This window comes from Pongo abelii, chromosome 19 (genome assembly GCF_028885655.2).
Source record: "Pongo abelii isolate AG06213 chromosome 19, NHGRI_mPonAbe1-v2.0_pri, whole genome shotgun sequence".
Taxonomy (NCBI): Eukaryota; Metazoa; Chordata; class Mammalia; order Primates; family Hominidae; genus Pongo; species Pongo abelii.
In genome coordinates, this window is record NC_072004.2 from 16610266 (window position 1) to 16635806 (window position 25541).

General features: G+C 43.3%; 2 protein-coding genes across 4 annotated transcripts in view; one reads left to right on the top strand and one right to left on the bottom strand.

Moving 5' to 3' along the window:
- ADORA2B (adenosine A2b receptor) overlaps positions 1-3425 on the top strand; it is a 32059-nt gene extending 28634 nt beyond the window's left edge. Inside the window, exon 2 of the mRNA XM_002827063.4 lies at positions 1705-3425. Coding sequence (XP_002827109.1) covers positions 1705-2368 — 664 coding nt within the window. The 3' untranslated portion in view covers positions 2369-3425. The remainder of the gene's footprint in view (positions 1-1704) is intronic.
- ZSWIM7 (zinc finger SWIM-type containing 7) lies at positions 2280-25529 on the bottom strand. 3 transcript variants are annotated; one of them, XM_024235125.3, is made up of 6 exons: positions 25330-25523; positions 19492-19513; positions 12978-13080; positions 6747-6851; positions 4993-5112; positions 2280-4045 (listed from the first exon to the last, which is right to left on the bottom strand). In XM_024235125.3, exons 1-5 carry the CDS (start codon positions 25403-25405, stop codon positions 4996-4998), a joined length of 423 nt encoding a protein of 140 aa, XP_024090893.1. In that variant the 5' UTR covers positions 25406-25523; the 3' UTR covers positions 2280-4045; positions 4993-4995. The 3 variants fall into 3 exon arrangements, with proteins under 3 accessions (XP_024090893.1, XP_054392264.1, XP_063574468.1); XM_054536289.2 differs by lacking the exon at positions 2280-4045 and adding an exon at positions 4695-4863 and having other exon boundaries at positions 25330-25520; XM_063718398.1 differs by lacking the exon at positions 2280-4045 and having other exon boundaries at positions 4695-5112; positions 25330-25529.
- Between the last annotated feature and the right edge of the window lie 12 nt (positions 25530-25541).

Below are 25541 nucleotides of genomic sequence, written 5' to 3' on the forward strand. Positions count from 1 at the left end.
CAAACTTCTGATCTAATGGCTTAAAGATGACCAAAAAATTTAATATTTGCTATTTCCCAATTTTTATCAACTCTGCTGCTAGTATTTCTCAGTAGACAGGGGCATTGCTAGACTCTTGTTCTCCAGTAGTCTGCAGAGGTATTCAGAAATGATTCTGCCCATAGTCCTAGGCAAATCTCTTGTGGTGTTTGTGGGAAGCCAGAAAGATCCTTGTCTGGAGCCACAGGTGGTGCCGACTCCCAGTGCTTACTGCCTCGGGCCTTTGTTCAGATGTCACCTTATCCATGATGTCGGCCTCTTTAAACTGCAGTCCTGCCCATCCTGATCTTTCTTACTCTGCTTTTTCATTTCTCATACCACACATATCTCCATACTGTTTATTATTGTTTACCCCTGCTAGACTCTGAGTCTGTTAAAATTCAGTAGGAATCTCTGTGTGTTCTGTTCACTGATGTATCTCAAGCACTTAGAACGGGGCTCCTCAACCCCTGGGCTGCAGACTAGTACTGGTCCGTGGCCTGTTAGGAACTGGGCCACACGGCAGAAGGTGAGCAGGCAGGCGAGCATTACTGCCTGATCTCTGCGTCCTGTCAGATCAGCAGCATTCGATTCTCATAGGAGCTGAACCCTATTGTGAACTGTGCACGCAGGGGATCTAGGCTGTGCGCTCCTTATGAGAATCTAATGCATCACCCCCACCCCTGGTCTGTGGAAACATTGTCTTCCATGAAGCTGGTCCCTGGTGCCAGAAAGGTTGGGGACCGCTGACCTAGAACAATGCCTTACAGAAGACCTAGACTCAAAGAGCGGTACCTAGGTAGTTAGGAAGTATAGGAAGTCGATCAGTTCTTGGAAACTGTGACTTGAAGCAAAATGAGTAACACTGTATAACAAAGCCAATTTTACCACAGTTGATACGGTTAAAAGAAAAACTTCAGCTGAATTCAATTTAAAAGAGCTTAATTGAGCAAAGAATGATCCACAAATTGCGCAGCCTGCTGAGCCAGAGTAGGCTCAGAGACTCCAGTGCAGTCACGTGGTGGAAGATAATTTATGGACAGAAAAAAGAAAGTGATAGACAGAAAAAGGAAAAGTGACATACAAAAAATGGAAGTGAGGAACAGAAACAGCTGGATTGGTTATAGCTCAGCATTTGCCCCTTTTGAACACGGTTCAAACAGTTGGCCATATTTGATTGGCCAAAAGTCAGGGATTGGCATGAGTGCAGGCTATAGTCTGTTTACACGTCTACTTGTTATAGTCCACGATGTACACAGAAACCTTTAGGCCAAATTTAAAATATGTAAGGAGGCAGCTTTAGGCTAAACTTGATTTAACAATATAAACAAGAGTTAACTTCCTGTGACATATACTTCAAGTCATGGTTTGCGAACCCTCCGAGGACATTAAGTGAGGACTTACAGTACCCCCTTAAGGCTTCTCCACCTCTTGTCATTGGCCATCCTGTGTCACTAAACAGAAAGGAGTTGCTAAGTCAAGAATGAAGATCTTACTGAGTTTGCTAGAGCAAAGCTGCTCATCCCTGCTTGCATGTCTTTAGTATTGAGGGTAAAGGCCATAGTGCCCTGGAAGGTGAACTTTAGAGGTTGTTAAAGGGTCATGGAAAAAAGAGGAGGTGGGGTCTTGGATTGTGGTTGCAGAGCACTATAAACTGACCGTAACAGATGGTATTCTTTTAAACAGGTATAAAAGTTTGGTCACAGGGACCCGAGCAAGAGGGGTCATTGCTGTCCTCTGGGTCCTTGCCTTTGGCATCGGATTGACTCCATTCCTGGGGTGGAACAGTAAAGACAGTGCCACCAACAACTGCACAGAACGCTGGGATGGAACCACGAATGAAAGCTGCTGCCTTGTGAAGTGTCTCTTTGAGAATGTGGTCCCCATGAGCTACATGGTATATTTCAATTTCTTCGGGTGTGTTCTGCCCCCACTGCTTATAATGCTGGTGATCTACATCCAGATCTTCATGGTGGCCTGCAGGCAGCTTCAGCGCACTGAGCTGGTGGACCACTCGAGGACCACCCTCCAGCGGGAGATCCATGCAGCCAAGTCACTGGCCATGATTGTGGGGATTTTTGCCCTGTGCTGGCTACCAGTGCATGCTGTTAACTGTGTCACTCTTTTCCAGCCAGCTCAGGGTAAAAATAAGCCCAAGTGGGCAATGAATATGGCCATTCTTCTGTCACATGCCAATTCAGTTGTCAATCCCATTGTCTATGCTTACCGGAACCGAGACTTCCGCTATACTTTTCACAAAATTATCTCCAGGTATCTTCTCTGCCAAGCAGATGTCAAGAGTGGGAATGGTCAGGCTGGGGTACAGCCTGCTGTCGCTGTGGGCCTATGATGCAGGCTCTCGCCTCTTCCAGGAGAAGATACAAATCCACAAGAAACAAAGAGGACACGGCTGGCTGATTCTCATTGTGAAAGATAGCTACACCTCACAAGGAAGTGGACTGCCTCTCTTGAGCGCTTCCCTGGAGCTACCACGTATCTAGCTAATATGTATGTGTCAGTAGTAGGCTCCAAGGATTGACAAATATGTTTATGATCTATTCAGCTGCTTTTACTGTGTGGATGATGCCGACAGCTTGAATGGATTCTGTCAGACTCTTTTGTTTTTAAAAGTCTGCCTTGTTTGTGGTGGAAAATTACTGAAACTATTTTACTGTGAAACACTGTGAACTATTATAATGCAAATACTTTTTAACTTAGAGGCAATGGAAAAATAAAAGTTGGCTGTACTAAAAATGTATACTTGTTCCCAGGAAGGTGACCTCAAAAATTAAAAGTATAATTATTCTGCCGGGCGTGGTGGCTCACACCTGTAATTCCAGCACTTTGGGAGGCTAAGGCAGGCAGATCACGAGGTCAGGAGTTCAAAACCAGCCTGTCCAATATGGTGAAACCCCGTCTCTACCAAAAAATACAAAAATTAGCCGGGTATGGTGGCATGTGCCAGCTACTCGGGAGGCTGAGGCAGGAGAGTCACATGAACCCAGGAGGTGGAGGCTGCAGTGAGCCCAGATTGCATCACTGCACTCCAACCTGGGTAGAGTGAGACTCTGTCTCAAAAAAAAAAAAAAAAAAGTATAATTATTCAATCAAGAAACTGCTGTATTAATTTAGGGAAATCATAGTCTCATAAGTCAAATTTTCATCCATAATTTTAAGCTCCATTCTTTTCCATATACAGAAAACTACCCGTGGGGAAGAAACTGGTGAAATGGGATCCCTCCTCTACCAAATTCTGCTTTCTAGAGCTAGATAGGGAATTTTGCTTCTCTCCAAAGTTCAAGTTTGGTTAAGCACTTGGAACCCAAAGTGTGAAAATTTTACTAAGTAAAATTATTTAACTCTGTGTATATTAGGTTAAATAAAAATAAAACTTCAAAAGACAAGCTTAGGATGCTGCATTGGCTTGTTGCATCTACCTTCTAAAGTTTACCCTGAAGGCTGCTGGAAAAAAAGTAAGTTATACTGAGTCCAAGTTTCCTGAGTAGCAGAAAAGTCTTGATAAATTTTATTTGTTGCACTTTAACAAAACAAAAAGCATCTGCCAACCACAGAACATTGCAACACCTAGGCCCTGGGCTTTCCCCCAGCATTCATTCACTAGCACCTCATGTTTTGGGGGCACAAGCATGGGGCTTTCTTAGGCTGTAAAATCACTTATATCATCTGTCTGTCCACTGCTTCAACTCCTTCTGCAGTATCCCTGCAACGACATTACATGCTTATGAAATGCTGCAGACAGGGAATTCCTGTCCTTCTAGGATCCTCTTCTGGCTGTGGGCAGCTTTACCATAAGTTCTTGTCTTATGTTGAAATAATTGATTTCATTTTCATCTTCACGTATTATTGCTTCTTTGCTGTCTCTTGGTGTCCAACTGAGTCTCATCGCTCCCCCTTCTAATACTCCTTCTGTCATCTATTTTGTCTTCTCTTCTTCAGACTGAAAATCCCTGGTAGTACCTGTAGTTTCCTTTCAGGACATGATTTTTAGTCTGTTCCTTCAATTGCCCTGTTGTAAAGATCAGAAATGCAGTGAAACCAGTTCTTCCCTTGTTCTCAATACTACCTCTCAAACAATACAGTCTACTTAAGCTGTTTTGGCACCAACATCACAGATATTTGAAGCTTACACAAACCAGAACCTCTAAGTCTTTTCATACCTGCTACTGTTTAGCCACATCTCTGCTCTGATCTTCTGTTGCTGCTCAATAGTTTTCTGGACCCAAGGAAAAGAACTGACCTACTCGTCGAAACTTCATCTTACTCTGTTTGGCCCACCATTCCAACCTTTTAAAAATTACTAGTAATTCAGTTACTTAAGACTAAACAGGGCCAGGTGCAGTGGCTCACGCATGTAATTCCAGCACTTTGGGAGGCCGAGGCGGGCAGATCACTAGGTCAGGAGATGATAGAGACCATCCTGGCTAACACGGTGAAACCCCATCTCTACTAAAAAAAATAAAAAAATTAGCCGGGCGTGGTGGCAGGTACCTGTAGTCCCAGCTACTCGGGAGGCTGAGGCAGGAGAATGGCGTGAACCCAGGAGGCGGAGCTTGCAGTGAGCTGAGATCACGCCACTGCACCCCAGCCTGGGCGACAAAGTGAGACTCCGTCTCAAAATAAAAAAAAAAAAGACTAAATAATGTGGACACAACATAATATTAGGCTTTATTTGAATTTAAAATCTTGATTCCATCCAGGGACTTTTTTTACCCAAGCACCTCAGAGACTGGTGCAGGGTTTTTCTTGAGAAGACTGTACAGGGCTTCTCATCATATGCAAACCCTCCACAGCCCACGGCTCCAACCCACAGCACCTCCTGCAGTCCTGGAGGGAAAAGGGACAGTAACATGAAGTGTCTGAAGATCCATTTCACCTCTTTTCCGTGTGAATCATGATGTTTTAAATGCATTCTTGACAGGATTCTATTTTGAAAGAATGATGCTCAATCTGTACCTTTTATGCTTCTTGTTTCTTCTCCATCAATAATATGTCAGTCAACTGCTTGTCGGAGACACTTAGCTGCTGACAGGTCCTCATGACCTGACTAAGGTAAACTGCCAAGAGATGCTTGCACTGGAATATAAAACACACACACCTATTAGAAATAGGCAGGGCCGGGGCTGGCCAGTCTAACCAAGATTTCTCATTACCATCTTATTTGGCAGGAAAAGACTAGAGCATACAGATTACGGGGTCTCTAACTGATTGTCTAAAAAGTGCAGATAGGCTGGGCATGGTGGCTCACGCCTGTCATCCCAGCATTTTGGGAGGCCGAGGCAGATAGATCGCTTGAGGTCAGGAGTTTGAGACCAGCCTGGCTGATGTGGCAAAACCCCGTCTCCACTAAAAATACAAAAATTAGCTGGGTGTGGCGGTACGTGCCTGTAATTCCAGCTACTCAGGAGGCTGAGGCATGAGAATCGCTTGAACCCAGGAGGTGGAGGTTGCAGTGAGCCAAGATCATGCCACTGCACTACAGCCTGGGTGACAGAGCCAGACTCTGTCTCAAAAAATAAATAAATAAAAACTGCAGATAAAGATGACGAGACAGGAGTATTCTCTTTAGAAATCAGAGTGGACAAACAGACTTACTTTACCTGCTACTTTGGGAAACGGCTTAGATCCATCAGGCACAAGGTATGTAACCCATGGTGAAAACCAAGACTAGCTGCACTCCTCACGTTAGTCCTAAGTTATATTTCTTCCTTGCCTTCAGAAAGCTGTCACAGCAATGGTTAACATTCCTTGAGGCACTATGCTGTGAAGTGCTTCTCACAGATTATCTCACTGAAATCTGACAGCTCCCTAGGAAGACAGGTATTGTAACCACATACTCATCGGTCTCTAGGCTGCTCTTTTAACTACTATGTTATACTTCTGGGGTTGCGGGGCGGGGAGTAGTGGCAAAACTCTTGCATATATTGGCCTGTACACACCTCTGGGGAGATGATTATGTTGAATCTGATGTCAGAGAACACAGCTTTAGATCTTGAAGGGGCCTTGGTTCAATCCTGTCTCTTGCAGTTGAGATAAACTTAGGGCACATCAGTTATGAATGTGGCCTCTTGGACAATGGTATACCCAACTTGCCAGCCAGGTCCCAAGATGTTTAAGAAGTTAACAGTGTAAAAGAAAGGGGAAGAATGGAGTGGACACCATAGAAAATAGCTGCCTGCTTTCAGGAAGGTGTGTTTTTTTCTTTGGAATAAGGTGTGTGAGTATGTCCTGTTTCTGCTTCATGGTCTGGACTCTGATGAAACTGGCAAAGGCTTAAAGGAATAGGTGAAGGTACTCATGCCCCATGTGAAGGTCAAGTGTGGTGTCAGGCTGTCTCACAGGCAGTGCAAAGATATACCACATGGCTGAAGGTAGGATATGCAAAGTTGCCAACATCGTATTTAGTTCTTATTTTTATGGGGCCATCTAATTCCCCAGTGCCCACTTCCGGGATTCCCTTTTTTTCCTTCTCAAAGCTTCACTCATGATCTTTTACATAAAAATTCAGGAAATTGATGTAGTTCTAAAAATGACATTGCATTTTGAGAGGCTAAGCCCCTAAGAGATGACTAACTGAAGTCAAGGACAAAAAACTACCATTTGTTTCAACATGTAGTAAGATTCCCATTTTGTAGAATAGTTAAACCACAAAGTAAGGGCGATTTCTCTCTACATTCAACTACAGTGGGAAGAGTCTTCCCCATCCTCACCAGGATGCTGTCACTCTTCCGTAGCACTGAGAAGGCAAATGCAGGACATGAACAGTAATGACAAGAAGCCAAACATGTGTATGTTTTACCAGAACTTCCAAGTACCTAGAAAGAAAGGATAGATGGGATCAGACCTCAGAAGATGTGCTGGAAAAACCATCTCTTTCCCTTTTTATCTATGTAGACTCAGAGTTGCTCTGCAAATTGCACTGAGAAGAACTGCAGTAATATGTTACATAAAAGAGGAAACAACTTCTCTTCCTCCAGCGTACAGACTCTCCCTTCCTCACCTCTCAGTGCTCACCTTTAGGACTGCATATAAAGGAATTGAAGAGTTTCAGATTAGTTCAACCAACCACATAAACCATTCTGTTCCTACGCCTAGTGATTCATGGGGCCCACTCTATGGGCTGACCGTAATAAGAAGGAAGTGGAGGGGGAATCTCTCATCTGCATTTTATTGTGGGGGTTCTTAACCTTTGGTATTTCCCAGCAGGTGTGTACATTTCTAAAGCTTCCTACATACCTAAAGAGAGACTAAAAACAGGCAAAGGGTCAGTAGCAGGGCAGGAGTAAGATAGGTCTCAGGCCGGGTGTGGTGGCTCAAGCCTGTAATCCCAGCATTCTGGGAGGTCGAGGTGGGAGGATCACTTGAGCCCCAGAGTTCAAGACCAGCATGGGCAACATGGTGAGACCTCGTCTCTATAAGAATATTTTTTTAAAAATCAGGTATGGTGGCACATGCCAGTAGTCCCAGCTACTTGGGAGGCTGAGAGGGGAGGACTGCTTGAGCCTGGGAGGTCAAGGCTGCAGTGAGCTGTGACTGCACCACTGCACTGCAGCCTGGGTGACAAAGATCCCGTCTCTAAAATAAAGACAGGTCACAGAAGAAGAAAAGAAGAAACTGGGAAGAGGCTTTTGAAAAGCATTTGAGAGCATGAGAGCAGAGAGAATAAATAAAGCAAAGACCCTTGCGAAAGGAATGACTCAGCTGTTCAGGATGGAGGTCTCAGGAAAAGAGGCAGGCCCAGATCTGCCTACTCATCTAGCAGGATGGAAGGAGGACACTGATACGTAGTGGGTTGATAAGAGGCACAGTCTAACAGTCTTGGTGGTGGTCAAGAGGGACAAAAAGGAGAGGTACAGGAAAAACAAGATACATCTGTAGTATGATTGCACAAATTTGTTGGAGAAATCCTTTGTTTAAGTCTCTCTACCACCAGGCAGCCAAAAACTTTTTGTTGAGGTCTTCATTCCTAGAGTTAACTTCCCAACTGGAGGCATAAGATTATTATTAGTATCCAAGGGAAGCAGAAATGTCCTGAGGGTGATTTTATAATGAACTGCCACTTAGGAATTTGCCACACGGCCTTCAAAGCACTTTTAGGCTCTCAGATGGCAATCTAAATGAAAAAGCAAGGACTTTTAAATTTTTTCTGAATTACAATGTTAGCACTCCTAGGATTCTTTAATCTTTCTTACCCACAGAGAATAAAGCTACAGGTATGGTTTGACTGCAAGAACAAACAGCAGGTTCCAGTGCTGTGCTTTTGTCACATTTTCAGTGGTTCATATAATGCAGTTATCCCAGTACAGCTTTTATTAACATTTTTTTTTTTAATTTTTGTTTTTTGGAGACAGGATGTTGTTCTGTCATCCAGGCTGGAGTACAGTGGCATGATCATAGCTCACTGCAGTCTTAAATCCCTCGGCTAAAGTGATCCTCCCACCTCAGTCTCCTGAGTAGGTAGGAGTACTGGTGTGCGCCACCACCCTAAGCTAATTTAAAACATTTTTTGTAGAGATGGGGTCTTGCTATGTTGTCCAGGCTGGTCTTGAACTGCTGGGCTTAAGTGATCCTCCCACCTTGGCCTCCCAAAGCACTGGGATTACAGGCATGAGCTACCACACCCAGCCTCAGTATGGTTTTTTGATGCAGTCAGAATTCCTTGGGAGATTTTAGGTTACCAGAAATGCCAATGATTGGGTAAGAAGATGCCTACTGAACACATTTAAGATTTCAGTTCAGGCCGGGCACAGTGGCTCACGTCTGTAATCCCAGCACTTTGGGAGGCCGAGGCGGGTGGATCATGAGGTCAGGAGTTCAAGACCAGCCTGGTCAATATAGCGAAACCCTGTCTCTACTAAAAATATAAAAATTACCCAGGCGTGGTGGTGGGTGCCTGTAATCCCAGCTACTCAGGAGGCTGAGGCAGGAGAATAGCTTGAACCCGGGAGACAGAGGTGGCAGTGGGCCAAGACTGCATCACTGTACTCCAGCCTGGGCGACAGGGCAAGACTCTGTCTCAAAAAAAAAAAAAAAAAAGAGATTTCCGCCCAGTTACAAATTAGGTGTTGAAAAAGCACACCTTGCATATTACCTACCGCAAGGCTCTGACGTGTTATGAACATATCACCGAGACCATTCAGTATCAATGGAGAGATTTCCCCAGCATGTGTGGAAGCTTACATTGAAGGAAGAGCATTAAAGCAGATTGTTTTCCACTTAATCCTAAAGAAAAAACCCACAACATCCAGCAGTGACATGTATAATTCTTTTTTTTTTTTGAGACAGAGTCTCACTTTGTTGCCCAGGCTGGAGTGCAATGATGCAATCTTGGCTCACTGCAACCTCCACCTCCTGGGTTTAAGCCATTCTCCTGCCTCAGCCGCCTGATTAGCTGGGATTACAGGCATGTGCCACCATGCCTGGCTAACTTTTGTATTTTTAGTAGAGACAGGGTTTTGCCATGTTGGCCAGGCTGGTCTTGAACTCCTGACCTGAGGTGATCCACCCGCCTCAGCCTCCCAAACTGCTAGGATTCCAAGCATGAGCCACCACTCCCGGCCTATAATTCTTGGGTGTCTAAACTATTACCAATGAATACAACTTCAGGTTTCTCCTCCCTTTAGTTATCTCGTCTCTTCTCTCTAGATGTAAACTTAAGCAAGCAGAAGCCTCTGGGATTCTATACTGACTAGAATAATTCACTGCTTCCTTCTTATTGCGAGTCCCCGTCCATCATAATGCTCCCTGGATCATGCTGAATAAATGCCTGGTGACTTGAGATGGGGAGAAATTCTACAGTTTCCTTGCCTGAGCCTTTCAAGGGCTAAGACTCAAAGTAAAATGTTCAACTGCCTAAAGCAATAAACACCAAAAGAGGTTAAATTTCGAATTTGCTTTTCGCTTATCTAGCAGTGGACAACTAATGAACCCAACAATCAGGCAAAATCTGAGTTAGAAACATTTAGAACTGGAAATTGACCTTAAGGATAACATAATTCAATTCCTTCACCCTTCAGTGAAAAACCAACTTCCTCTTACAGGAATTGCTCCTAGTTTTCCCACGTATAGTCTGGAATGTTTATCCCCAGAAGGAGAGAGCGTTTTAAAAAAGGAACATGCTGGAAAGAGGATACTCAGACCATGGCTGACAGGACTTGTAGGAACCTCACTTGGAGGTGGTCGCTACTGTGGTTCTACTGTGGTTTCAGTCAGGTCGCAAGGAGAGGTGACCCATCTACACGGTCATCCATTCAGGGGTACAGTTTTATTTTATGACTGCTCCAAGCCTCTTAGGACACTCCACAGTGTCTTTGTTATTGTTCATGGGTTTGGTGCTTCTCTCTGAAGACAGGATTATATATTCCTGGCCTGTTAAATACAGGCTGGCCATGTGACCTGCTTTAGTAAAATCTGAGTAGCCAAGCAGAAAAATGTTAAAAATTGTGTACCATGTTTTCCTTTTTCTCTTTGAGGTTCACAGTGTTCCAGATATGGGCTGCTTTGCCCACTGGGATCCCTGCATGAAGCTGTTTTGGAACAGAGCTACAACTGGCTCCTGGTGGATACACAGCATGAATGAGATCTAAAACTTTGTTTTTGTAAGCCTTTCAGATTTGGGGTCATTGATACCACAGCATAACTTAGCCTCTCCTGACTGAAATATCCTCCTTCTTAAGTGAACCAAAAAAGTATAAAAAGTGGCCAGGAGCACAGGCTCACGCCTGTAATCCCAGCACTTTGGAAAGCAAAGGTGGTGGATCACCTGAAGTCAGGAGTTCCAGACCAGCCTGGACAACATAGTGAAACCCCGTCTCTACTAAAAATACAAAAACTAGCCAGGCATGGTGGTACACACCTGTAATCCCAGCTACTCAGGAGGCTGAGGCAGGAGAATCGCTTGAACCCAGGAGGCAGAGGTTGCAGTGAGCTAAGATCATGCCTTTGCACTCCAGCCTGGACAACAGAGCGAGACTCTGCCTCAAAAAAAAAAAAAAGGTATAGAAAACGACTCAGGTGTCAGCAACATAACAATGACTTTAGAATTATTTCACATTACATCTAGAGAACAATAATATTAGAGTTGACCTATGGGATGAAGAACGACCTATGAAAAGATAACTAGCTGGGCACTGAGGCAGTATGTGACTCAACTTTTATCATCTCATACAACTCCTGAATTCAGCCAAATTCTTACTATATTACCATACAATGCAACCATTAAGGTTAATTTGAGGGTGTACAAGATTTCTACAGCCTCATTTAATTCAAAGTCCAAGAGGACAGCCACAATTCTTGGAAGTTAGTATTTTATAATTAATAAAGCAACGTAATATATATCAGATGTGAACGACAAAAACTAAACAAGTGACTTAAGTTACTGTTGACCAATGGGAGGAACAAAAAGTCAACAGTAATTAAAATATTTCAAACAAAATTCTGCTTGCCAGGTCAAGTATTGTGCCCATAATGGAATCAAGACCAAATATCCCAAACTAAAAGCAATGGGAAAAACTTGAAGGTCCCTCTAGTTTCGGGTATTTTAGCTACCTAAAAACCAAAAACAAAAACACCAGGAAAGAGGACAGACACACCTCCTCAGGTACAAACTGCAAGTTCAGTGACTTTGATTATTCCATAAGTTCTCCATGAGAAAATTCATCTAATAGGCAGTCTCCTTTGAGTAGGACAATACCATCCAGAAGTTTTTTTTGTGTTTTTTTTTGTTTGTTTGTTTGTTTTGAGACGGAGTTCTGCTCTTGTCACTCAGGCTGGAGTGCAATGGTGCGATCTCTGCTCACTGCAACCTCCTTCTCCTGGGTTCAAGCGATTCTCCTGCCTCAACCTCCCGAGTAGCTGGAATTACAGGCGCCCGCCACCACATCCAGCTAATTTTTGTATTTTTAGTAGACACGGGGTTTCACCATGTTGGCCAGGCTGATCTTGAACTCCTGACCTCAGGTGATTCACCTGCCTCGGCCTCCCAAAGTGCTGGAATTACAGGCGTGAGCCACCACGCCGGGCCATCTTATTTTAGTTACAAAAATGTCTGGAGGATTTTGTTAAGTGAAACTATGCTAAGTGAAATAAGCCAGGTACAGAATGACAAATACCACATGATCTCACTTATATGTGGAATCTAAAAAAAGTTGAACTCATAGGCTACGTGCAATGGCTCATGCCTGTAATCCTAGCACTTTGGGAGGCTGAAGGGGGAGGACTGCTTGAGGCCAGGAGTTCAAGACCAGCTTGGGCAACATAGCAAGACCGTCTTTATTTAAAACAAAAAAAAAGTTGAACTCATAGAAGAAGAAATAGTGGTTACCAGGAGCCTTGGGGTTGGGGAGGAAGATAGGGAGATATTGGTCAAAGGGTACAAAATTTCAGTTAGGAGAAATAAGTTCAGGGTATCTATGGTACAACATGGTGAATATATTTAATAACAAAGTATTGGCGGGGATGGTGCTCATGCCTGTAATCCCAATACTGTGAGAAGCCAAGGTGGGAGGACTGCTTGAGCCTAGGAGTTTGAGACCAGCCTGGGCAACATAGTGAGACCCTGTCTCTATAAAAACAAAGAAATAAAAAGACTGAAGTACTGTATATTTGAAGATTGCTAAGATAGTGGATTTTAAGAGATCTCACCACAAAAAAATAAGTATATAAGGTATTAGATATGTTAATTAGCTTGATTTAGTTATTCTACAAGGTATCCATACATCAAAACATCATGTTATATACCATGAATATAGACAGTTTCTGTCAGTTAAAAGTAAATAAAAATTTTTTTAAATTATCAATTTGTTAATTTTATCAAGTTGGGGCAAAAACCTTTTAACAGTCCAGGAAATATTTAAAGCTAGTCAACAGCTTCTACAGAGATGAAGAAAACATTTTGTCCTAAGGGGTTTCTGTAGGGATCACCCCCATCTCTAGACTTCTACCTGGTAAACACGCCTTCCACTGGGTGATGAGATTAAGGTGATGGACTGTCGATCAACTAGGTCCAAGGCCTGGGTGGCTGATGAGCCAAAGAGAAACTTCAGCCTGTGAAATAAAAACGCTTCAGATTAGAAGGCCTGATTCTCAAAGTCACCTCAGTAACTTGACCCAAAGGATCACTAGACTTAGCATTTTTAAAAAATTCATTTTAATTTCGAAAAAAGGAAAATAATACAGCAAAACCCATGGACCCACTCACTCCCCAGAATTAATGTTAATATCTTGTGTACTTATTTCAGATCTTCTTGTATTATATATGTATGTGTGTGTGTGTGTGTGTGTGTGTGTGTCTGTGTGTGTCTGTGTGTATATATATATATATTTTTATTATTTTTTTTTTTTTTGAGATGGAGTTTCGCTTTTGTTGCCCAGGCTGGAGTGCAATGGCGCAATCTTGGCTCACTGTAACCTCCGCCTCCCAGGTTCAAGCGATTTTCCTGCCTCAGCCTCCCAAGTAGCTGGGGTTGCAGGCATGTGCCACCACGCCCGGCTAATTTTGTATTTTTAGTAGAAACGGGGTTTCTCCATGTTGGTCAGGCTGCTCTCAAACTCCAGACCTCAGGTGATCCACCCGCCTCGGCCTCCCAAAGTGCTGGGATTACAGGTGTGAGCCACTGTGCCTGGCCTGTATTATATTTTTAATAAAGGGAGTAAACTGTTAGTGATAAAGAAGCCCTCTTTATACTTCTTTGTAGTGCCTCCTTCTTCCTACCTTCCCCTTATCCCTGAGGCAAGCACATGCATTTGTTGGTTTTCTTCCTGTTAATGTGTTCATATTAAATATTATATATAGAACATATGTATGCACACATACATAACAAACACATGCATATATGTATGCATATACATATATAGTATTGTTTTAAAACATAAAAGATATATTGTAGGCTTCTTTTTGCTGTTCCTGAAATAGCTCATGAAAAATAAAAGAAAATATAAAATATCGTAGACTTCTTTTGGCAACTTACATTTTTCTACTCAATGCATTTTTGAAAATGAGGCATGTTGACATACATTTATTTTTACTTTACCTTTGAATAATATTCCATTATATGTATACACTGAATTTTATTTAAGTACTCTATGTATGGACATTGTTTCCATTTTATACTATTATAAATAATATTCAATTATCCCCATACATGTCCCTTGGCATACATCTCTGAAAATCCCCCTTTAGTTTATGTAACTAAAGCATATGTTCATTTTCAACTTTAATAGATATTGCCAATAGCTCTCCAAAGTGGAAACAGGAGTGGTGGCTCATGCCTATAATCCCAGCATTTTGGAAGGCTGAGGCAAGAGGATCGCTTGAGTCCAGGAGTTCAAGACCAGCCTGAGCAATGTAGTGACACCCCATCTCTAAAGAAAAAAGAAAAAAAAAAAACTAAAACACACAAAAAAGTGAAAACAGCACTCCCACCAGCACTGTATAAGATTTCTGTTTTCTCAGGCTGGGCGCGGTGGCTCATACCTGTAATCCTAGCACTTTGGGAGGCTGAAGCAGGCAGATCACCAGAGGTCAGGAGATCGAGACCATCCTGGCTGACGTGGTGAAACTCCGTCTCTACTAAAAATACAAAAAATTAGCCAGGCGTGGTGGCACACGCCTGTAGTCCCAGCTACTCAGGAGGCTGAGGCAGGAGAATCGCTTGAATCCGGGAGGTGGAGGTTGCGATGAGCCAAGATCGCGCCACTGCACTCCAGCCCAGGTGACAGAGGGAGACTCCGTCTCAAAAACAAACAAACAAACAAACAAACAAACAAACAGAAAAACCAGACTTCTATTTTCTTCATGTCCCCACTAACACCAGTATTATCAGGCTTTTTTATGTTTGCCTATCTGAAGATATTAAATGTGTACTTTCTGGATTAGTAATAAGGCTATCCAACTGTTAAATGATATACAGGAAAAAACTTTGATATGTGAGAAAATTCTTATAATATTAGGTGAGAAAGGTTGAAGACAAAATATTTTAGGAACTCTCAAGCATGTTAACTTTTTTAAAGGAAACCTACAATTATGTCAAAATTAAAAGTTTAATTTTTTTTTTTTTTTTTTTGAGATGGAGTCTCACTTTGTTGTCCAGGCTGGAGAGCAATGGCACAATCTTGGCTCACTGCAACTTCTGCCTCCCAGGTTCAAGAGATTCTCTGTCCCAGCCTCCCAAGTAGCTGGGATTATAGGTGCAGGCCACCATGCCTAGGTAATTTTTGTATTTTTTAGTAGAGATGGGCTTTTGCCATGTTGGCCAGGGTGGTCTTGAACTCCTGACCTGAGGTGATCCCCCTGCCTTGGCCTCTCAAAGTGCTGGGGTTACAGGTGTGAGCCAGCGTGTCTGGCCTTTTTGTTTTTTTATTTTTTGTTTTTTAAGACAAGGTCTCTCTCTGTCATCCAGGCAGGCTGGATTCCAGTGGTGCAATCATGGCTCACTGCAGCCTGAACCCCCCTGGGCTCAAGTGATCCTCCCACCACCTCAGCCTCCCTAGCAGCCAGGACTACAGGTATACACCACCACACCCAGTTAATTTTTTGATTTTGTAGAGACAGGGTCTCCCTGTGCTGCCTAAGCTGGTCTCAAACTCCCGGCCCCAAGTGATCCTTAAGCTTCAGCCTCCCAAAGTACTGTTATTACAGGTGTGATCCACCATGCCTGGCCAAAATTTCATTTTTTGAAAAGGCAATAAACCGGCCGGGCGCGGTGGCTCACCTGTAATCCCGGCACTTTGGGAGGCCGAGGAAGGTGGATAACGAGGTCAGCAGGTTGAGACATCCTGGCTAACACGGTGAAACCCTGTCTCTACTAAAAATACAAAAAATTAGCTGGGCACGGTAGCGGGTGCCTGTAGTCCCAGCTACTCGGCAGACTGAGGCAGGAGAATGGCGTGAACCCGGGAGGCGGAGCTTGCAGTGAACCGGGATTGCGCCACTGCACTCTAGCCTGGGTGACAGAGCGAAACTCTGTCTCAAAAAAAAAAAAAAAAAAAAAAAAGGCAATAAACAAAAATTTAAGAGTGATTATTACTGGGTGGTATGATTATTGATGCTTTTTATAGGTTTTATTTTCCAATAAAAGTTTTTTATAAGTGTGGGTTATTATTATTATTATTATTATTATTGAGTTGGATTCTCACTCTGTTGCCCAGGCTGGAGTGCAGTGGCACAATCTCTGCTCACTGCAACCTCCACCTCCCAGATTCAAGCGATTCTCCTGCTTCAGCCTCCCGAGTAGCTGGGATTACAGGCGCATCCCACCTCCCAAGGTGCTGGGATTACAGGCATGAGCTACCACACCTGGCCTAAGTGTGGGTTATTTTTATAAACTAGAAAATAAAATAGCAGGGTTAAACTCAAACTGAAAAGTTAATGTTTTAAAGAACTTATATGACTTAACACAGAGTAAGACAAACCTAGTAAGGCTTCACAATTAAAACGTTCAACTTCTTACTTCATTTTCCAACAAACCAGCCACATATACAACAAATTATTGGGGGAAATAGAAAAGAGTGCCTTGAATTTTTATATTAAACATATGAAGATTTAGTCTATAAAATAACAAAATACAAAAAACAATGAAATAAAATTTGTCAGGAACCTTACCAATCAATCTCAACAGTTACCTTTAAGAATTTTTTTAAGGCCAGGCGTGGTGGCTCATGCCTGTAATCCCAGCACCTTGGGAGGCTGAGGCGGGCGGAACTCCTGACCTCGTCATCCACCTGCCTTGGTGTGTGCCACCTGTAGTCCCAGCTACTCAGGAGGCTGAGGCAGGAGAATCACTGGAACCTGGGAGGCAGACGTTGCAGTGAGCTGAGATTGCGCCACTGTACTCCAGCCTCAGCGACAGAGTGAGACTCTGTCCACTTTAATACCTACTGTGAACATCTCTTGAATGCATTAAAGATTTTTCCATATCACTTTTAATGGTTACAAATAATTCTACTATAAAGATGAATCATTTTTATTCTCCTCAAACTCCATGAATTGTTAGATTGTTTCTACGTTTTATTGCTACCATAAACAATACTGGATATTCATCACATTTGAGAATATCCTCACTGTAAAATCTTTACGAACATCTATAATTACTTCCTGGGTATATGTTCTTCTATGTGGAATTTCTGGGTCAAAGAACATGTATGTTTTAAAGTTCCTATTGCCTGTTACCCTGCAATTTACATTCCTGTTATAAATGATCCCTTTCCCCATATTTGTGTCTACTTCTTTTCTGTGGTCACTAATTTTCTAGATGAAAAGTTATGTTAATTTGTATTTTTGTGGTCACTAGTAAGATTTGTCTTTTTCCTCCCAAAGGATTTGGCTATTTGCATCTTTTATTCTTTGCCCTTTTGTTTTTAAAGTAGTACATTTTTTCCAGTAATATTTAATTCTTATTAAAAATTTAAGAAATACAGTAAAGGTTAAGGCCATTCCCTCAATTCTACCTCCTTCCTTGCCCCAAAGAAAAAACACTGGTAGAGCTTGGTATATATTCTTCAGAACTTTTATTGTTTTAGAGATGAGGTGTCACATCACCCAGGCTGGAGTGTAGTGGCACAATCATAGCTCACTGCAGCCTCAAACTTCAGGGCTCAAACAATCCTCCTGGGACAGGTTTTTTTTTTTTTTTTTTTGAGACAGTCTTGCCTCTGTCACCCAGGCTGGAGTGCGATGGCATGATCTCACCTCACTGCAACCTCTGTCTCCCGGGTTCAAGCGATTCTCCTGCCTCAGCCTCCCGAGTAGCTGGGATTACAAGTGCTTGCTACCATGCCCGGCTAATTTTTGTGTTTTTAGTAGAGACGGGGTTTCACCATGTTGGTCAGGCTGGTCTCGAACTCCTGACCTCAGGTGATCCACCCGCCTCAGCCTCCCAAAGTGTTGGGATTACAGGCGTGAGCCACCGTGCCTGGACAGGACTTTTAAATATAAGTGTATATCAGTAATTAAGTATTACTTAAACCTAGGTAGCTTTCACTTTTTTGATCTCTGCATTTTTTTTTTTGATCTCTGCATTTTTAAAATAACTGACCACTCTATATTATTCTCATTTAAGTAGTTGTATCATCTGCAAATAATTATAATTGTCTTTCCTTGCAGATAGGTACATTTGTAATTTCTTTTTCATGTGTTAGTTGAAGAGCTACGCTTTTTTTTTTTGTTTTGAGATGGAGTTTCGCTTTTATTGCCCAGGCTGGAGTGCAATGGCACGATCTTGGCTAACAGCAACCTCCGCCTCCCAGGTTCAAGCAATTCTCCTGCCTCAGCCTCCCGAATAGCTGGGATTACAGGCATGCACCACCATGCTTGGCTAATTTTGTATTTTTAATAGTGACAGGGTTTCTCCATGTTGGTCAGGCTGGTCTTGTACTCCTGACTTCAGGTGATCTGCCCGTCTCGGCCTCCCAAAATGCTGCGATTACAGGCGTGAGCCACTGTGCCCGGCCAACAGCCACAATTTTTAAAACAATGTTAAATAAGAGTGGCAAATATGACAATACTGGATATGGTGTTGGCTATTCAATTGAGACAAATTTTTAAGAATCATGTCAAGAAAATATTATTCCTAGTTTCTAAGAGTATTTTTTATTTTTTATTTTTTTTGAGACGGAGTTTTGCTCTTGTTACTTAGGCTGGAGTGCAATGGCACAATCACAGCGAGATATGCAACCACAACCTCCCGGGTTCAAGCAAGTCTCCTGCCTTAGCCTGTGAAGTAGCTGAGATTACAGGTGTGCGCCACCACATCCTGCTACTTTTGTATTCTTAGTAGAGACAGGGTTTCACCATGTTGATCAGGCTGGTCTTGAACTCCTGACCTCAAGTGATCCACCCGCCTCAGTCTCTCAAAGTGCTGGGATTGCAGGTGTGAGCCACGGTGCCTGGCCTTTTATTCTATTTTTAAAATTATTTTAGTAGAGATGGGGGTCTCCTTATTTTGCTAGAGCTGGTCTCGAACTCCTGGGCTTAAGCAATCCTCCTGCCTTTCCCTCCCAAAGTGCTGAGATTAGATGTGTGAGTCACAGTGCCTGGTAGTAAGAATATTTTTATTTTTTATTTTATTTATTTATTTATTTATTTTTGAGACGGAGTCTCACTCTGTCCCCAGGCTGGAGTGCAGTGGCATGATCTTGGCTCACTGCAACCTCCAGCTCCCAGGTTCAAGTGATTTTCCTGCCTTAGCCTCCTGAGTAGCTGGGACTACAGGTGCCCACCACCACGTCCAGCTAATTTTTTGTATTTTCAGTAGAGACGGGGTTTCACCATGTTGGCCAGGATGGTCTTGATCTCCTGACTTCATGATCCACCCGCCTCGGTCTCCCAAAGTGCTGGGATTACAGGCGTGAGCCACCGTGCCTGGTCAAGAATATTTTTAAAAATCAAGAGTTGATGTTGAAAGGATTTTAACATTAATGGTTAAAAAAATAATCAAACACAACAGTATATGTACTTACGATAACAAATATTCATCAGGAACTGTAAAATGAGAATGGAAAAAAAAGTTAATCATATTAAGCCAGTGACCATTGACATAAAAATCTTAAAAAACACTGTAACTACAAACACTTCCGTGTGTGATGGTCAACTGAACCTATGCATCTGGTTTTACTCCTTCCCCAAATCCCACTAAAACCATAATAAAAGGATTTCCTTTTTCTTTTTTTGAGACGGAGTCTTGTCCTGTCGCCCAGGCTGGAGTGCAATGGTGCAATCTCGGCTCACTGCACCTTGGTTTTGTGTATTTGTTTAAACCTCCTGGGTTTAAACCATTCTCCTGCCTCAGCCTCCCAGGTAGCTGGGACTATGTGCATGCACTACCACGCCCAGCTAATTTTTTTTGGTATTTTTAGTAGAGATGGGGTTTCACCATGCTGGCCATGCTGGTCTTGAACTTCTGACCTCAAGTGATCCACCCGCCTTGGCCTCCCAAAGTGCTGGGATTATAGATGTGAGCCACCGCGCCCAGCCAGATTTGTTTTTAAAAGTATGAATTCCAAAGGATGAGAAAGACAGGGAGAAACAACAGCCATGATACATTGGAAGCTGATAGAAGAGTGGAAAATGATTTATAAGACCTAAGAAAACTGAATCCTAGGCTAGCAATGGGGAGAGTCAAGCACCAGCCTGAGTTACACTCCAAAATCCACCTCTCCCCTTCCCCAAACCCTAACAAATTGGTGGCACCAAATAGCTTCATTGCGGGTGAAGCAGGGATATGAAAATAAGACTCTTTTCAAGTATGTTTGAGAAGTAGTGGGACCCCAGTTCCCTCCACAGCTTTAGGTGACTGCCTTTCCCTCATTCTGGCAAAAGACTAGGTTTATTTTCTGGAGAGGTTCAAACACAGGATATCTGGACTAAGGAAAAATACTAGGTACAGTGAAAGTCAGGGTGTCACACTGAAAACAGGATCTCCTGCTGTCTTCCCTAACATGGCTCCCATAACACAACCCATCAGGCCTTAGCCCTCCAGCCACGAGACTGGAAGTCTTCCCTAGGTATACCCCAAGAGAAGTGGGAATGACACTGAAATGGTTGCCCCAACTAAATAGCCTACTGAGAACAACTATAGTGACGTTCGTATTCCGTAAGCCCCTCTACCACCCAGAGCTTCCAATATACTTTTTACTCTTCCACTCTGAAATATGACTAGACAGCCAAGGGTTACCAGACAACAAAGGAAAAAGGAAATAGAATAAAGCAAACAGAAGAAAAGAGGAAAAACTGCAGAAAGGAGAAAATTTTAAACATCTATTACTAATATTTTATCATCAGAAAAAAGTTAATGCAATCATAAAACAGGAACAAAAACAGGCAGAAGGCATAATAAGAAAAAGGGAATCTTCTGAAAAAAAGTTATAAATTAAAAATACATGGTATGTCTCTGTAGTTTCAGTTACTTGGGAAGCTGAAGCAGGAAGATTGCTTGAAACCAGGAGTCTGAGGCCAGCCTGGGCAATGCAGTAAGACCCCGTCTCTCTCTCTCTCTTTTTTTTTTTTTTGAGACGGAGTTTCGCTTTTGTTGCCCAGGCTGGAGTACAATGACGCAATCTCGGCTCACTGCAACCTCCACCTCCCGGGTTCAAGCAATTCTCCTGCCTTAGCCTACAGAGTAGCTGGGATTATAGGCATGCACCACCACGCCCGGCTAATTTTTTTAGTAGAGACAGGGTTTCTCCATGTTGATCAGGCTGGTCTCGAACTCCTGACTTCAGATGATCCGCCCGCCTCGGCCTCCCAAAGTGCTGGGATTACAGGCATGAGCTGCCGTGCCCGGCAAGACCCCGTCTCTTAAAAAAAAAAAAAAAAAAAAGACAGAAATTCAACAGAAAACCTGGAAGATAAAGTTGAAGAAAGTTCCCAGGAAGTAGAGAAAATATAAAAGAAACACAGAAGCCACAGTAAGTCAACCAGAAGGACAACAGAGGACATCCAGTAACTTAATTACAGAAATACCGGAAAAAACAGAGAAAACAGATGGAGAGGACTCATCAGTCAAATAATTCAAAATTCCCCACAGCTGAAGGACATGAATTTGTAGCTTGAAAGGGCCCACTGTGTGCCCACACTGTGAAGTGAAAAAAACAAACTTTATCAGAAGATTCAGAACACTGATTATGAAGAAAAGATAATTCAAACTTCCAGAGAAAATAAAGGTCACATACAAAAATCAGGAGTAACACTAGAAGCTAGGAAGTAGTGGAATAATGTTTTCAGATGTCTGAAGAAATACTATTTCCAACAAATAATTCAATACCTAGACAAACAATCACTTAAGTGTGAGGGCAGAAAAAGAACTTTTTCAGCCAGGCGCGATGGTTCACGCCTGTAATCCCAGCACTTTGGAAGCCGAGGTGGGCGGATCACCTGAGGTCAGGAGTTCGAGACCAGCCTGACCAACATTTAGTATCTCTACTAAAAATACAAAAACTATTAGCCGGGCATGGTGGCGCATGCCTGTAATCCCAGCTACTCGAGAGACTGAGGCAGGAGAATCCCTTGAACCCAGGAGGCGGAGGGTGTGGTGAGCAGAGATTGCGCCACTGCACTCCAGCCTGGGCAACAAGAGCGAAACTCTGTCTCAAAAAAAAAAAAACAAAAAACCAAAAAAACCCCACAACTTTTTCAGACATAAAAAGCCTCAAAAAGGGGCCAGTGTGGGGGCTCACAACTATAATCCCAGCACTTTGGGAGGCCAAGGCAGAAGGATCGCTTGAGCCCAGGAGTTCCAGAGTAGCCTGGGCAACAAAGAAGACCCATCTCTACAGAAAATAAAATAATCAGCTGGGCATTAGGTGTGATTGCACCACTGTACTCTAGCCTGGGGAACAGAGTGAGACCCGGTCTCAAAAAATAGAAAAGAAACCCTCAAAAGGTACATCTCATGCCCCCTTCTTCAGGAAGCTGGCAGAGTCTGTGTGCCATAAAATAAGGTAGTAAGCCTGGGCAACACAGTGAAACCCCGTCTCTACAAAAAATACAAAAACTAACTGGGCATGGTGGTGCACACCTGTGGTATCTGTTACTCAGGAGGCTGAGACAAGAGGATCTCTTGAGCCTGGGAGGTTGAGGGAGCAGTGAGCTATGATTGTGCCACTGCACTCCAGCCTGGGTGACAGAGCAAGACCTTGTCTCAAAAAAAAAAAAAATTTTACATGGGCCGGGTGCGGTGGCTCATGCCTGTAATTCTAGCACTTTGGGAAGCCAAGGCAGGTGGATCTCTTGAGCTCCAGAGTTCGAGTCCAGCCTAGGCAACATGGTGAGACCCTGTCTCTACAAAAAATACAAAAATCTAGCCAGCCGTGGTATTGTGCGCCTGCAGTCCCAGATACTCACTTGGGAGGCTGAGATGGGAGGATCATCTGAGTCTAGGAGGTCAAAGCTACAGTGAGCTTTGATCATGCTATTGCACATCAGCCTGGGTGACAGACTGTCTAAAAAAAAAAAGAGGTAGTAAACTGAGAAAAAGAAAACTGTAGGATATACTAAACATAGGACCCAACATAGATACAGAGAATTCCCAGATAATAATGGTGAAGAGAGATCTCAGGAAACAGCCGAGAGATCAGCCAGTCCATATTAAGCAAGTCAGAAGGCTCTAGAGATGTCTTCAGGAAGGTGAAACTGGTAACAGACTTCATTCATCTGAACATCTTGAGGGGAGATTGAGAACACTAGTAAAGGATGTGAGGTTAAAGTAGGAATAAATATGTAAAAAACTAAACAAGCAAATAAACAAAACCAAGATAGTTATAACTCCAGGGAAATCCAAAAGTTACAAAGAAAACGAAAAGTAATCATAGCTTCCTACATGGTTCCACTGTGACTAGTTTATATATCATCATACAAGTATAAATTTGGAATCTTGATCTAAAAAAATTACCACTGAAGAATGGGGGTTAGGAAGGGTGTATAACTATATATTAATAGAAAAAAATTTTGAAAAAGACAGAAAACAGGACTGCTGAAAATAAACATGAATCAACAGCATTGGTCCCTCTGTCTGTCTGAACCATGGGTGTCAGGGGCAATGATTATGCCCCCTTCAGGACTGTCAATGTGTCTTGTGAACCTTCTTGTTGGAGGGAAGAAACCCAAAACTGGCTGGGCACGGTGGCTCACGCCTGTAATCCCAGCATTTTGGGAGGCTGAGGTGGCCGTATCACAAGATCAGGAGTTTGAGACCAGCCTGGCCAATATGGTGAAACCCCGTCTCTACTAAAAATACACAAATTAGCCGGGTGTGATGGCATGCGCCTGTAGTCCCAGCTACTTGGGAGGCTGAGGCAGGAGAATCACTTGAACTCGGGAAGCGGAGGTTGCAGTGAGCTGAGATCACGCCATTGCACTCCAGCCTGGGAGACAGAGCAAGACTCTGTCTTAAAAAAAAAAAAAAAAAAAAAAAAAAAAACCCAAACTACTGTCAGTGTATGGATTAATCTACTCAGACACAGAACAGTTCTGGCGATTATTGTTTAAAGTGACAGCATTCCGAACCCTCAGGCCATCCAATCTTAGAGCACAGAACAACTGTATAAGCTAACATCAGTTGGCTTTTTCCCCATCCTTTTTGGAATCAAGTATGTTTGAATACTTGACTGCACTAATCTTTCAAGCACATACACTAAGTCTCCTTAATTTTGACTGAGATGAGAAAACAAAGTTGGCTTATTTTTCTCAGTTCCTTAAAAACAGTAACTCAAGATAAACCCTTTCAAAATGCAGTACAGTACTTTTAAAACAAAAGCCATCCAAGTTGAATAAGCGGTGGCAGTTTTGGGGCCTAATATGGCTGTTATTTATAAGATGACCATTTTTACATCCTAAGAGTAGTTCATTAGTCAATGCATTTTGATTAGATCAAATTTGATTTGATCTTATCCTAGCATACTCTGAACACATCTTGAGATCAACCCTTCTCAGGTGATTTTGGCGAGCATAGCCCAAGAGCACCCTCTGCTGGTCAGAAAAAAATGGTGCTTTCACAATACCCAGATTTACTCCAATGATTGCATATGCATTTAGGTTTTGTGGCTCTTAAAATGCTTTTTTTTTTAAATGGAGTTTCGCTCTTGTTGCTCTGGCTGGAGTGCAATGGCGCGAGCTCGGCTCACGGCAACCTCCGCCTCCTGGGTTCAAGCGATTCTCCTGCCTCAGCCTCCTGAGTAGCTGGAATTACAGGAGCCGGCCACCACGCCCAGCTAATTTTTTGTATTTTTCGTAGGGACGAGGTTTCACCATGTTGGCCAGGCTGGTCTCGAACTCCTGACCTCAGGTAATCCACCTGCCTCGGCCTCCCAAAGTGCTGGGATTACAGGCGTGAGCCACTGCGCTGGGCCTACTTTTTAAAGTGTATGGAAGCATTAACTTTAATGTTAACATCAGAATTTGAGAAAAAGTAGTTTAATAATTCAAAATTTCGTGTAAAATAATCCAGAACTCCACGTTTCTATCACTCACTGTAGGCTCCCGTCCCTTCTACCCCCGGGCGGGGACCCCTCCCAGCGACCTGGCCAGCTCTCAGCACTTCGGTCCCCACTGGCCTACTCGCTCCGACGGAGGAGCTCCTGCAACTGCGCTGTACCCTAAATATTTGCCGAATCGATTTGACTTTTACTTGTTCCAATTTCGCTGTTTTTTTGTTTGTTTGTTTTTGTTTTTACGAACAAGAGGTTTATAGAACCACACGGAAAAAAGGTAGGGCCAGGTCCGGACGCCCCGCCTCCTGCCTTCCGGCCCGGCGGTGCCCGGATGCCCGGCCCGCGCAGCCACACACGACCTCGGTACCGTACTTCGCGCGCTCTCCTGCACCGCCGCCGCCATCTCGCTCAGGAGCTCCTCCACAACCGCCGGCAACACTACGGCCATAGCGCCGCAGGACACGCCCTCCACGACTGGCCGACCACCGCGACGCTCCAGCTGACGGCGCCTACCTGCGGAGGATCCCGACCCCCTGCTGGGGCAGGGCGAGACGGAGTGACGTCGGAGCGCGTCATCGCGCGTG

Coding starts and splice junctions, on each gene's coding strand:
- ZSWIM7 (XM_024235125.3), bottom strand. CDS start 25,405: ATGGCCGTAGTGTTGCCGGCGGTTGTGGAGGAGCTCCTGAGCGAGATG. Junction 6,852..12,977: donor GTGGAAGGCGTGTTTACCAG/GTAGAAGTCTAG, acceptor CTTTCTTTCTAG/GTACTTGGAAGTTCTGGTAA. Junction 5,113..6,746: donor GGAAGAGTGACAGCATCCTG/GTGAGGATGGGG, acceptor TTTATATTCCAG/TGCAAGCATCTCTTGGCAGT.